Raw genomic sequence first — 13,146 nt, forward strand, 5'->3', positions numbered from 1 at the left:
TGAACCCACTAGTTTTGTTCTTCTTTTTACAAGGTTGGCTATTTCAGGTCTCTCATATTTCCATATGAGTTTTAGAATCAGCCTGTCAATTTCCGTAAAAATAAGCAGCACATGCATGGCACGATGGCTCTGGTGCTGGCCAGCCTCTCCAGCCTTGCTCTGGCTTGGGCAGGCTAGGGCTCCAGACACCTGCTGAAGGGGAGAGAAAAACAAAACAAAACCCAGCCGGGATTTTCATAGGGTTTGTCAAGTCTGTACACCACTTGGGGAGTATCCTGTATCCTGTAACCCTGCCGAATGTGTTTGTTAGTGTTAATAGTTTTTTACCGAATTTCTTGAGATTTTCTCTATGTAAGATCATGTCAGCTGTCACCAGAAATAGCTTTGCTTCTTTCTTTCTAATCCAGATGCCTTCTGTTTCTTTTTGTTGCCAAATTCTCTTGACTAGAACCACCAGTTTAATGCTGAACAGAAATGGCAAACATGGAAATCCTGATCTTCTTCTCAGTTTTAAGGAGGAAGCATTCAGTCTTTCACCGCTTAGTGTACCTGTTAGCTAGAGGTCTTTCACAGACAACCGTTATCAGATTGAGTATGTTCTCATCCATTCCTAGTTTGTTGTGTGTGTGTTTTATTATATATAAAAAAAATATATTGGGTTTTGTTAACTGTGTTTCTTAGGTCTATGGAGATGATTATATGATTTTAGTCTGTTAATTAGTTATGGTTAGGATGTGTGTGTCCTCTCTAAAATTCATGTTGAAACTCTAATGCAATAGTAGTAAGAGGTGGTACCTGTAGGAGGTGATTAGGCCATAAGGGTTCTGCTCTCATAAATGAAGTTAGCAACCTTATAAAATGTCTGAAGGGAACTATATCGGCCCCCTTTTTTTGTTCTGTCCCTTCTGTCATGTGAGGTCACAGCCTTCTTCCCCTCTGGAGGAGGCAGCAACAGGTGCCACCTTGGAAGCAGAGAGCAATCTCAATAGACACTGAACCTACTGGTGTCTTGATCTTAGACTTACCATACTCCAAAACTGTGAAAATAAATGTCTGTTCTTTATATATTACCCGGTCTCAGGTATTTTATTATAAAGGTACAAACAAATTAAGACACAAGTAATATAAAACCGATTGATTTTCAAATGTTGAATCACTCTTACAGTCTGGGAATGAATTCCATTTGGTCATTTTTCTGTGTGCTGGATTTAGTGTCTAGTACTTTATTGAGGATTTTTGTGTCTATTTCATAAGAGGTATTGGCCTGTAGTTTTCTTTCTTTTCTTGTGTTGTCTTTGGTTTTGGTATCGAAATAATACTGGCCCCAATCAATTTGTAAGTATGACTTTGTTTTTGTTTTTGTTTGTTTGTTTGCTTTGAGACAAGATCTCCGTCTGTTGCCTAGATTGGAGTACAGTGGCATGATCATAGCTCACTGCAGCCTTGACTTCCCAGGCTCATGCCATCCTTCCACCTCAACCTCCCAAGTAGTTGGGGCTACAGGCACATGGCCACCATGCCCAGCTAATTTTTTATTTTTTTAGAGACAATGTCTCATCATGTTGCCCAAGCTGTTCTCAAACTCCTGGGCTCAAGCAATCCTCCCACCTTGACCTCTCAAAGGGCTGGGATAACAGGTGTGTGCTACCGCACCTAGCTTCCCCTGCAGTCCTGTATCTGGAAGATTTTGTGAAGGATGGAAGTAATTCTTCTATAAACATTTACCAGCGAAGTTATCTGGGTCTGGCATTTTCCTTGTGGAAATTTTACAATGACTAATTCAGTATCTTTACTATTCAGATTTCCTGTTTCTTATTGAGTCAGTTTCAGTAGTTTGTTTTTTTCTAGGAATTTTCCATTTCATCTACATTCTCTAAGTTTTTTGGCATACAATTTTTTATGGTGTTCTCTTATCATCCTTTTTAAACTACATGGACAGTAGAGATATCAGTTTCATTCCTGATTTTAGTAATTTAAGTCTTCTCTTTTTCTCTTATTTTTGTCTATCAGTCTAGCTAAAGATTTGTCCTTTTGTTAATGTTTTCAAAGAACCAGCTTTTGGCTTCACTTTTTGTTGTTGTTTTCATTCTCTATTTCGTTCATTTCTGCACCAATTTTTATTTCCCCCCCCTTCTGCTTTCTCTGGTTTAGTTTACTCTTTTTTGTTTGTTTGTTTGTTTGTTTCTTAAGGTGGAAAATTAGGTTATCGGTTTGGCCTCTTCTTTATAGCCATTTATAGCTTTAAATTTCCCTCAAGCACTGACTTAGCTGCATCCAATATGTTTTGGAATGTTGGTGTTTTTATTCATTCATCTCAAGGAATTTTGCAATTCTCGTTGCAATATCTTCTTTGAGCCATTGATTATAATATGTGGGAGTATGTTGTTTACTTTTTCACATGTTTGTAAATTTTCCAAATTTCATTTTGTCATTTATTTCTGATTACTTAATTCCATTATGGTCAGAGGATATACTCTGTATAATTGTAGTAGTTTAAAATTTATTGAGTTTTGTTTGTGGCCTACTATATGATGTATTCTAGAAAATGTCCCCTGTGTACTTGAAAAGAATACAGTATGTATCTGATTTTGTTGGCTAAAATGTTCAGTGATTGTCTGTTAGGTCTAACTGATTTATATTATTGTTCGAGTCTTACATGTCCTTGTTGATTTTCTGCCTAGTGGTTCTGTTCATTACTGACAGTACTATTGTTTTGAGTTTTCTACCCATCCCTTCAGTTCTATCCATTATTGCTCATGTACGTGGAACCTGTTGTTGTGTCCCTGTATGTTTATAATTTTTTAATCTTCCTGATGAATTTACCTCTATTATCATTAGAAAATGTTCCTCTTTATTGTTACTGTTTTTGTCTAATTTCTTTTTTGTCTAATATAAATATAACCACTCTACATGCCTTAGTGTTACTGTCTGCATGTTTCTTCCATCCTTTTACTTATGACCTGATTGTATCCTTGAACCTAAAGTAGTCTCCAGTAGACAGCATATAGTTGAATCTCAGTTTTGTATACAGTCTTACAATCTGCCTTTTGATTGGAGCATGTAATCTATTAACATTTAATATTATTATTGATGTGGTTGGATGGATTTATGTTTGACATTTTGCTTATTTTTTACATGCCTCATTATTACTTTGTTCCTCCATTTCTTCTCTACTGCCTCCTTTTATGTTAAGTGAGTATTTTCTAGTATGTCATTTTCATTCCCTTAATGATTTTTAAGTATGTATTTTTGATATTTTCTTAGTTTTTGCATGCAGGCTTGCAATATACATCTTAACTTACCAAAAACTGATTCAAATTTATATTAATTTCAGCAAGATGTAGAAACTTTACTCTTCCATAGATTCATTTCTTCTTCCCTTTTTGTGTTATGATTATTATATATGTTACGTCTATTAGTGTTACAAACCCAAAAGTCCAATGTTATAATTATTGTTTGATATAATGTTCTGTCTTTTAAAGAAACAGGAGAATAGAGCACAAATATATTTTTAGAAGTTGCTTTTAATATATGTTCATCTTATTTAGTATTTTGGTTTGTCTTCATATCTTCCTGTGGCTTTAAGTCACCATCTAGTGTAATTTCTTTATTCTTATATGGTTTTATTCCCACCTCCCTTATTTGTGTTCTTATTGTTATATTACATTTCCATATGTTAGAGGCCCAAAGTACAGCTCTATAGAAATGACTTTATGCAATGGCTTTTTAAAGAAGTTAAGAAGAGAGAGAAAAGGAAAAATGTAATTCATGAACTTCATCATTCAACATTTCTCTGAGTTACTATTCATTTTCCTCCTACTTTTTTCTTCCTGTTGTTTATAATCTCTATTGCTCTGTCTCCAAGTTTGCAGAGTCTTTCTTTTCTCAAATATGCCTTTGAACACCTCTTTTGTTGTAAGTATTATACATGTAACTTCAGAATTTCCATTTGATTCTTCCTATAACTTGTAAATTTATAGTTTCTATCTATTGATAGTCTCTATTTGACTAATCATTGTTCTAACTTCTTTTGATTTAAAAAAATATGGTTTCCTTTCATTCTTTGAGTTGTGTTTATAATAGCTGTTTCAAAGTCCTTGCTAAATTCAACATTTGAGTCTCCTTATGGGCAGTTTCTATTGCCTGGTTATTTTTCTTATGTTTGGGTCACACTTAATGTTTCTTTGGATGTGTCATAATTTTTCGTTGAAAACTGGACATTTTAGATAATATATTGCAGCCGTTCTGGGTATTGACCTTCCCCCATTTCCTGGGCTTGTTGTTACTGTTTTTGTTTGTTTGGTCATTTGTTTATATGTTTATTACTTTGGGAAAACAAATTCTGTAAAGTGTATTTCCCCTCATTGTGCAGCTAGTGATGTTTCTGCTCAGATGTATTTGTTCTTTTCATCTTGAGCTTGGCTTCCTGGGGTCTTAGTCTCCATAAATCACTTACTGGCCAAGGGTGAGCTTAAGCATATGTGTATACAGCCCATGATGATGCATTTTCTAAGCGGTTAGAATATGACTTCTAATTAATTTACTTCTTGCAATGACCCACTATGGTGTGTCCAGATGAAAATTTATATTTTATACATTTGGAAACTGAGACACATTTATTCTCTTAAACAATACTCTTGAGCTCATACACCAAAGAAACTGCAGAGCGAGGGCTGGAACTGGCCTTTGACCACATGCATAGCGCTCTTTTCATGATATTGTGTTGTCTTTTCAAGTGCAAGTAAGTATGCTGTTTGTAAATAAGTAAATAAATACCCAATTATTGAAACCCAGAGTCATAAACTCCGGCCAGCTGTAGCTTGGTGGTATCTCTGTCTGGCTCTGGCATATATTTCTTCATTTGCCATGGTCCTTCTTCTATATTAGTATCTGGTTTCTTGGGCCTTTTTTAGTTCTGATAAAAGGAGCTTTTGTAAAATTTCAAGTTGCTGCTGCACAGACCAATTCTCCTTTGTATCATTCTCTTTCTGGCCTGACCTGTCCAAGAAGTGTTTTTGCAACAAATCCCATCCCATTCTTGGTAGGCAGGGTGAAAAGTGTTACTGTGTGTTGGAACAGTAATGATAATTCTTATGTTTCCTTCAGGTATAATTCCAGCCTGAAAAACCTGTCTACCCTCCAGCTGATGGGGATTTATACAGAAATCAGGAACTACATCACTGTGATCACCAGAATCCTGAGTCGTTTGTCTAAGGAGGACAAAACTGCCTCCTGCAACCAATGGTCACAAACACAGGATGCATTAATTTCTTCAGTATGCAAATTAGCTTTTGCAGATCAGGTATGGCCCAGAGGAGGATGAGTTTAGTGTCCGTAAACCTTTATCAAGTGACAGGGCTCATGACTGGCTGGCTCACTCATAAGTGATCATGCTTATGAAACACAGGCAAGAAATGACACCAAGAGGCCCAGCCAGCCCAGCTCCCATACGTGGCTGTGGTCTCTCTAGCCAGCTGATATGTATCACAAATGACTGCTGCTGGGTTATAAAAAAGAGAATCACCAAGTCAGTCATTGTTACAGATAATTCTGCTAATATTTAAGTAAAAATTATATAAAACAATCTGATTTTATCTTGTTAACAATGATATCCTGGAGAGTTAAGTTCATGACTGTGTACAACTTCTGAAGAAATTACCATGTATTCAAATGTTATTGTCTTTGCTCACAGCATTTCTGCACCTGCTATCTTATAATTGTCAATAGAGAATATTCACATCTACAAAGAATGTATCTTATTTCATTACAATTATAAGATACTTCACTGGATGTAATTTTTTTCTCCTTCTGTCATTCTTCCTGACCCCCTTTAAAAATTTTTGCTTCGCTCTGTGCCCTTTTCCCATCAGCCTGGTGGGGTGTGCTGGGGACGTGCAGCGGGCACACTGAGGAGAGACGCTGGAAACAAATTGGAGAATGAAAACTGGAGATCACAGTCATGGTCTCTCTACAGAACGTCTGGCCTCCAGTTGGTCTCTTGGCCAAAACGCAGGGGATGCGCTGTTTCTACATAGGCAAGCTGCAACTTTAACCCAAACAAGCTAATTTTCCTCTCCTTGCATTTTCTTTTTGCTTTGTTGTTTCTCCTGGTCAGGAAGAAATGGCTGGTTCTGTTCTCATGTTGAGGGACCTTGTGAGCCTCTCTAGTAAGGTAAGTGCAATTTTTTCCCAAGAATGTTTTCCTGCTATTTTGTATAGTTTTGAAGGACATGATCAGTTCTTGAAAAATATACTGTCCAGAATCATATTTTGACACTTAGATTAGAAATGTGATTTTCCCTTAAGAATTCATCTGAATAGCAAAGCCCATTTCAGAAATTTTGAACATAGGAATTTGGAATCCCAAAGTAGCAATGGACGAGAACCCACACTATCCATGCTGTGAATAATTTTGGTGAGGGGGGCTTGTCCTTTATTGGTAACACATGGCTTTGGGTTTTCCCTTCATCACACCTTCTTTTCTTCTTGAGTCCCTGGCACACTTTCCTCTCTAATGGCTGATGCTCCCCACTGCATTGCTCCTTGAGAGATGAGAAGAGCATGCATCATTCTCTCGTCTACCTCCAGTCTGTGAATCTACGGCCATGCTCTGTCACCGTAGAAGGACTCTCCAGCCCCCGCATAGGCTCCTCCCTTGATTTGTGTGGGGCTCCCCTCCAGGCCCCTTCATTGCCCCTCATCTCAGTCTGAGTGACGGGTGCCCCAGGATTGGGCAGTGCCCAGTTTGTGTGGCTGCAGCAGCACAGTCTTGCTCCTGCCCACCTTGCCTTCTCCAGAGATCGTCTCCCTTCATTTTCTACTCTTTGCTGCTACTTCCATTTCTCTCTCTTTGCTGAATGATCCCACACATGCTTAGAATTTCACTTATTTCTTTAAAAAGTTCCCTCCAGTGAAATCAAACCTGCTTCCAGTTGCCACCTAACTTTTATGTTCCTCTCCAGGGCAAAGCATTTAGAAAGTGAGTTCCGAGCCTGCTGTGGGCTATCCTTGCTGCCTCTTGCGTATGTGTTTTTTCATTTCCACATGGGCCGAAACTGAGCAGACCCAGCATGAAAGAGTGGGCTCCTCCCCCGACCACTTCCAAGCAAACCACATTGTTCCTCATACTTTCCCCAGCCTGGGACCGGGCAGCACCATCCATGCAGAATCCCATGTTAAAGCCCAGGCGTCACCAGAGCCCTTTTTTCCCCTCATCCATTCACTTACAATTAAGTCTTGTCTGTTCTTCCTCAAACACACAGCTAGAATCTTCGTACCCCTCCTACCTCTACTGCGCCCCACCCGAATCCAAGCAAATGTCAGTTCTCATCCAGGCTCGCAGTTTCTCTCACTGTCCTGTCCTCTCTGCCTCCTCTCAGGCCACCTTAGAATACATGCTGCACACAGCAGCCAAGGGTCACCGTAAAGCCTGAGTCAGTGAGCGCCGCTCTCCTGCTCGACAGTCCCCATGGCTGCTCACTGCCTGTGGAATAGAAACCAAACACCTTACGTGGCTGCAGCATCGGCTCCTTCGTTCCTTCTGTCTTCTTTTCCTGCCTTTTCTCCCCCTTCCTAGCCATCCTCCAGGGGGACTGGCTTGCTGCTTTTCCTGCTATGCCTTCCCCTTGGCTTCCCAACTCACTGACCTTTCATGGACTCTCAGCACACATGCTCCTTTCTTGGAGACATTGTCCTAGACACACCCTCGGAAGTCATCCTCTCTTCCTGCTAGGCTGTCTCCTTCAACATTTTCACAACAGCAACGATCTCATTTGTTTCTTTATTGCTGCTCTTTCCTTGCTAGAATGTAAACTCCCTAATACCAGGGACCTTCCTTTCACCACAAAAATACCATAGGTGTAACACATGGCAGGAGCTCAGCAGAGACAGGGAATGGATACAGGAACAGTGGCTCAATGGCCCTGTCCTCCTCCCATCCCACCTGCCTGAGTCTCCCCTCCTCATTTCGGGCCACTCCACTCCAACAACCTCCAGCCTAGGCGGGAGGGCATCATCATTCTCCTCTCTTCTGATGAGCTGTTTTCATTAGCAACACACCTGGTCATGCCATCTGTTTGATCAGAACACTTTATGGCTCTCTAGTAGTTTGAGGACAAAATCAAATTGTTCTTTGTGTCTTATGAAGACGTCATCCATTTCCACCTGGCTCTCTGTACCGCATTGCGCACACAACCCAACACAGGCAGCTTCCCCATGCGGGCATTCGGGATGCCCCTTCGGTCCTTCAAATGGTATGTTTGACCATAACTGGAGCAGGTTGCTTCTTCTCCTGGAAAAAATATTACTTTCTCCTCAAGGGTAGATTCAAATGCTACCTTCTTTGTGAAATCTTCACTGAGGTCTGAAGGCAGAGTTCATTTTGTTGGAGACAAATTTGTACATGACTTTGTTTTACCACTTCAACACCTTTGATTTATAATTTCGTTTTGTACATCTGTCTTCCAGCTTTAGGCTACTTAGCCTCCTAAGACACAAAATGTATTGGTTAAAATAAAGTCAGTTGCTCTGACAGATAATTCTGAAATCCCAGAAGCTGAACACAACAGATGTTTTTTCTTTATTTGCACACATTCCATAGCAGGTGTTCAGTGGGTGGTCTCCCTAATGGTGACTCAGGGACTCTGGCTCTGTCCATCTTAACACCTCCACTCTGGCTTCCTAAGTCAGGGGAATAGCGCATGGAGAAGGTATGCTGCCGGTCAGTCATGTGGCCCTCAGGCGCACACCTCGCTGCACTCACCTTCCTCTGTTGAGCATCACATGGCCTCACCTGGACTCATGGGACCTGGGAAATGGAATTACTTCCCAGCAATGACCCTACATGAGGCTCCGGAGCATGATCTGGTGGAGATCAAATCATTCCTGCCACCATCCCTCTGACATGCATCTCTGCACCCCAGGGTCTGCCACAGTTCTTAGTTCAGAGTGGGAGAGAAAACTGAACATGATTGTCCTCTTACAGTGACCATCTCTAATATTTTTGGTCAAAAAAGTTGGTATTGTGAAAGTAGGCATACTATATTCTTTAAAGCACTTGTTTAATTTTAAAGACTATTCTTTCATTCTAAGTCCTAATGTCCATGGTAAGCTACCTTATGTAAAGGGCGTTTAATTATAGTACAAATGCATTTCCAAGCTAGCTTAAACTTACTGCTGGTGAAAGAACTGGATTTTAAAAGGTATATCTAAGCCATTGTGATTAAATAAGCATGGCCAACAGAAAATAGAATCTCAATTCCATTTCATGAACACACATTTATTTAGCAATTGCTGGGAGCTGCTAAGGTACAAAGAAGAAAAAGATTAGTCTGTGCCTTTTAAGCATGGAGGAATGAAGTTGCAAACAGATGTACTTCCACAAATATGCTTAGTTCTTGGATTAGGAGAATGACAAAATTCTGCATAAACACAAGCAGTGGTACAGCTGACTGTGGCTCGTGGACATTTGAGGTTGGTTTTAGAAGATATGTAGTAAAGAGTCATCGTTTTGTTAGATGTGATAATGGCATGGTGGGCATGGTTTCAGAAAGAATCCTTATCTATCAGCACTATATACTAAAACGTTCATAGATAAAAGTAATATCTGAGATTTGCTTTCTGCTTTTAAATATTTGTTTAAAGTTGAGTAGAGAATAGAAGAAAAAAATATTCCAGTGAATAATTGTTAATGTTGGGTGACAGGCATATTATACCACTATACTATTCTCTCTACTTTTGTGTAAGGTTGAAAGGGGGCTATATTAAGAATTCAGAAAAAGAGAGAGAATTCTGGGCATGTCTGTAGTCCCAGCACTTGGGAAGCTGAGGTGGGAGAATCATGTAAGCCCAGGAGTTCAAGTCTGCAGTGAGCTATGTTTGTGCCACTGCACCCCAGCCTGGGTGATAGAGTGAGACCGCGTCTCTAAACAAAAAGAGAGAGAGAGGGATGGAAGGACAGAGAGAGGAGAGAGGAGGGGAGGGCAGGAGAGGAGAGAGGAGAGGAGAGAAGAGAAGAGAAACAAGAGGAGATGAGAGGAGAGGAGAGAAGGGAAGAAAAGAAGAAAGAGAAATTTGGGATTGGATTTGCCAGTCCAAACGAGGGCAAAAGTACTGCGGGTAGGGGAATTTGTAAGACATCAAGAAAAAGCCTCAATCCTTTTGGAACAATAAAAGATTCAGCGTGGCTTGAGACTACAATGCACTTAGGTAATGTGGAGGGAGAAGGCTGTGGGAGGAAGTGGGGGCCAATTTGTGAAGAGATTTGCAAAGTGGTTGTTGGGGTTTAAACTAAGTAACATCTTAGAGTGTAGAGACCATTTATTTTCCTTTGGTCAAGTGGGTGAATATCAGAAAGCAACTTGTAATTTAGGAAGTTGGCCAGTGATCACCTATTAAGACCAAACCTGGACTTAAATCCAGTTCTCTCTAACCATAGTTCAGTCATTTTAATTCCTTATAATAATAAAAGAGGCAAGTATATATGCATCATACACCATGAAGCATTTTATTTACATCTTTTCTCTTGGTTCAGCTAAGTTTTATGAGCGCAGTTCTCATCCTCAAGTATACCTGGGCGCTCCTTGCTCAAGGCCGGTTCTCAGGGCCTTCTGTGGTTGACAAAGGAGTGAGGCTTGAGCTCATCGGTCTCATATCCAGAGTCTTGGAAGTCTCTGAGCAAGAAAACTCAAAGGATGAAGGCTATCTACGTGAGGAAGGAATTACGGTCATCACACATTTATTGTTGGTAAATCACACTTTTTCTCCTTCCATAAAAATACTGGTTCCCTCTCCCAGGATGTTAACCTGTATTTGTAATTACTTCTCAAAACCAAAACCAGAATCAGTTTCTGAAGTACTATGTGTATTTTTCTGGGTGGAGTTTGGTACTTGGAGACTTCTGTTTTGAATTTTAAGTGTTTCATGGTAATATTGTAATGCTTCTAGTGAAACCTTGCTTTGGTTTTATCCTTTCTGTGTTGGTAGATTTTCATTTGGGAAACCTGGGATGTTTGACTCAGAAACATTATTTCTCAGGATACTTTCTGCTGTTTGAGGAATGATGTAAAGTAATGCAAATGATTTATTGCATGCAGTAATTTAAAAAGTAGCCCTGCTGGCCAGGCACAGTGGCTCATGCCTGTAATCCCAGCACTTTCGGAGGCCGAGGCAGGCGGATCACAAAGTCGAGAGACCAAGACCATCCTGGCCAACATAGTGAAATCCTGTCTCTACTAAAAATACAAAAATTAGCCAGGTGTGGCGGTGCGTGCTTGTAGACTCAGCTACTCAAGAGGCTGAGGTGGAAGAATCACTTGAAAAAGGAGATGGCGGTTACAGTGAGCCAAGATTGTGCCCCTGCACTCCAGCCTGGTGTCAGAGCGAGACTCTTCTCCAAAAAAAAAAAAAAAAAAAAAAAAAAAAGCCCTGCTGACACATAACTGCTTTAAAAAGGCCAAAGTTTATTTCATTTATTTCTGTTCCAGTACCTTTGGGATTGTCTCTGAGACTTTTTACTTTTACTCTATGAAATGGCCAATGCTTTCAAGAAGCAGTAAGTGAATAGGCTCTGGCCTTCCTCTCCTGCCAGTTGAGCATCCTCTCCAGTCCCGCTGGTTTATTTAACTGATGGCTACCGTAACATCTGGGAAATTAGCAAGTAAATAAATAGTCTATCTGAACCTCCTAATAATCATCATCATTACCCATGAGTGTTTAAGAACGTTTTTTGCCTACTTACCCAGCACTGAGCCCGAAGGCCTGCACTCTTACTTCCTGCCGTGTCTCCATGTTTTAAAAATCATTATGGTACAAAAACTTCCTTTTGATGGTTTAAGAACTCCCAAAAAGCATATGAATTGTTGAAAAATGAATAACATGTCACAGAAAGATATGTCAAAATAAAATGCCGTTTATACCATTTTATCAAAATCTTCGACCAGGCAAATGAATCCAATCTAACTCGCCATGGGCTATCTTTTTAACTTTTTTCACCTCTCCCTTGGTCTGTATTCAAGATGGTTTGCTCATTTGTGTTGTAAACATCCCACTACCTATATCTGTCTTTCAGGGTTGTCTCTCTTTGAATCACGTTAGCACTGGGCAGATGGAGTTCCGGACCCTTCTTCATCGCAACCTTCAGAGCTCTGTCCAGAGCCTGGGATCTGTCCAGGTGCATTTACCTGGTGACATTGCTGGGCACAGTCCTGCTGGGGCGGAGACACAGAGCCCATGCTACATTAGCCAACTTATACTCTTCAAGAAGAGCCCATATCCAGGGGGCCAAGTTCCTGGACAGGTACAAGCTGGCAGATGACCTGCCACTTCTAATGACCATTTCAAATTTGCAGTAATTGGGCTTTAATGACAAAAAGACAGATTAGGTTGGCATATTTGCACCTGGATTTTTTTTTTTTGCATGTTTTGACCCTCTCAGTGCCAAGAGGGGCCACTTAGAACATGTTGCTGACTCTACTCCTCTTAGAAGTTCAGATTCTCCGGAAAAACCCTGGTAAAACTAGATGTCACTTGTAGCTGGATCACTGGGCCCATTCAGTGTTTCCTTGAGGCTTTCTAATCCATTGCCAGAGAACAGAAGGCTCTGGCAGGTTGCAGCATGTGATGCAGTGATTACGCAAGCACTGTGGCCAGTCACGTCTTTAGAATGATGAAGACATGGTTCTAAAATCAAATGGGAGTACACCTGAATTACACTTAAGAAGGAGCTGCTGAGAACTTGGCAGTTCATACCACCCTTCCTCCATGCTCTCCAGGGAGGCACAGCCAGGCTGAACCTGAGGGATGGCTCCCGCCTCCCTGGGAGGTCAGGTGGAACAGGAGACCACAGTGAAAGGGGGATGTGAGGATGGGAAAGTCAGGGAGGATTGTCCCAGCCACTTGGCCATTTTGTAGATGTCCAATTCACCTCTACATTCAGAAGCTTTGTGAATTGACTCCAGGGTCACCGTGAGTGAGTTTGGAAGGGCAGAGAGCAAGGATTCTCTGTATTTCTATAGCCCCGGACCCCAGTCTGGCTCAAGTACCTGTCTTATTTGGTGACCTAACAAATGTCTGATGGATGTATAGACAAATTAATGAGGTACATCTTATTTGTGTCAAAATATGATCATCTTTTACAGCATTTGCTTT

The 13,146-nt window shown here is 40.6% G+C and overlaps 1 protein-coding gene across 1 annotated transcript in view; it reads left to right on the forward strand.

Annotated features, from left to right (window-relative positions):
* PKD1L1 (polycystin 1 like 1, transient receptor potential channel interacting) overlaps positions 1 to 13,146 on the forward strand; it is a 170,092-nt gene that overhangs the window by 76,816 nt on the left and 80,130 nt on the right. The window contains 4 exon segments of the mRNA XM_010341384.3: positions 5,107 to 5,302; positions 6,116 to 6,172; positions 10,532 to 10,744; positions 12,068 to 12,295. Coding sequence (XP_010339686.3) covers positions 5,107 to 5,302; positions 6,116 to 6,172; positions 10,532 to 10,744; positions 12,068 to 12,295 — 694 coding nt within the window.

Source organism: Saimiri boliviensis, chromosome 10 (genome assembly GCF_048565385.1).
Source record: "Saimiri boliviensis isolate mSaiBol1 chromosome 10, mSaiBol1.pri, whole genome shotgun sequence".
NCBI lineage: Eukaryota > Metazoa > Chordata > Mammalia > Primates > Cebidae > Saimiri > Saimiri boliviensis.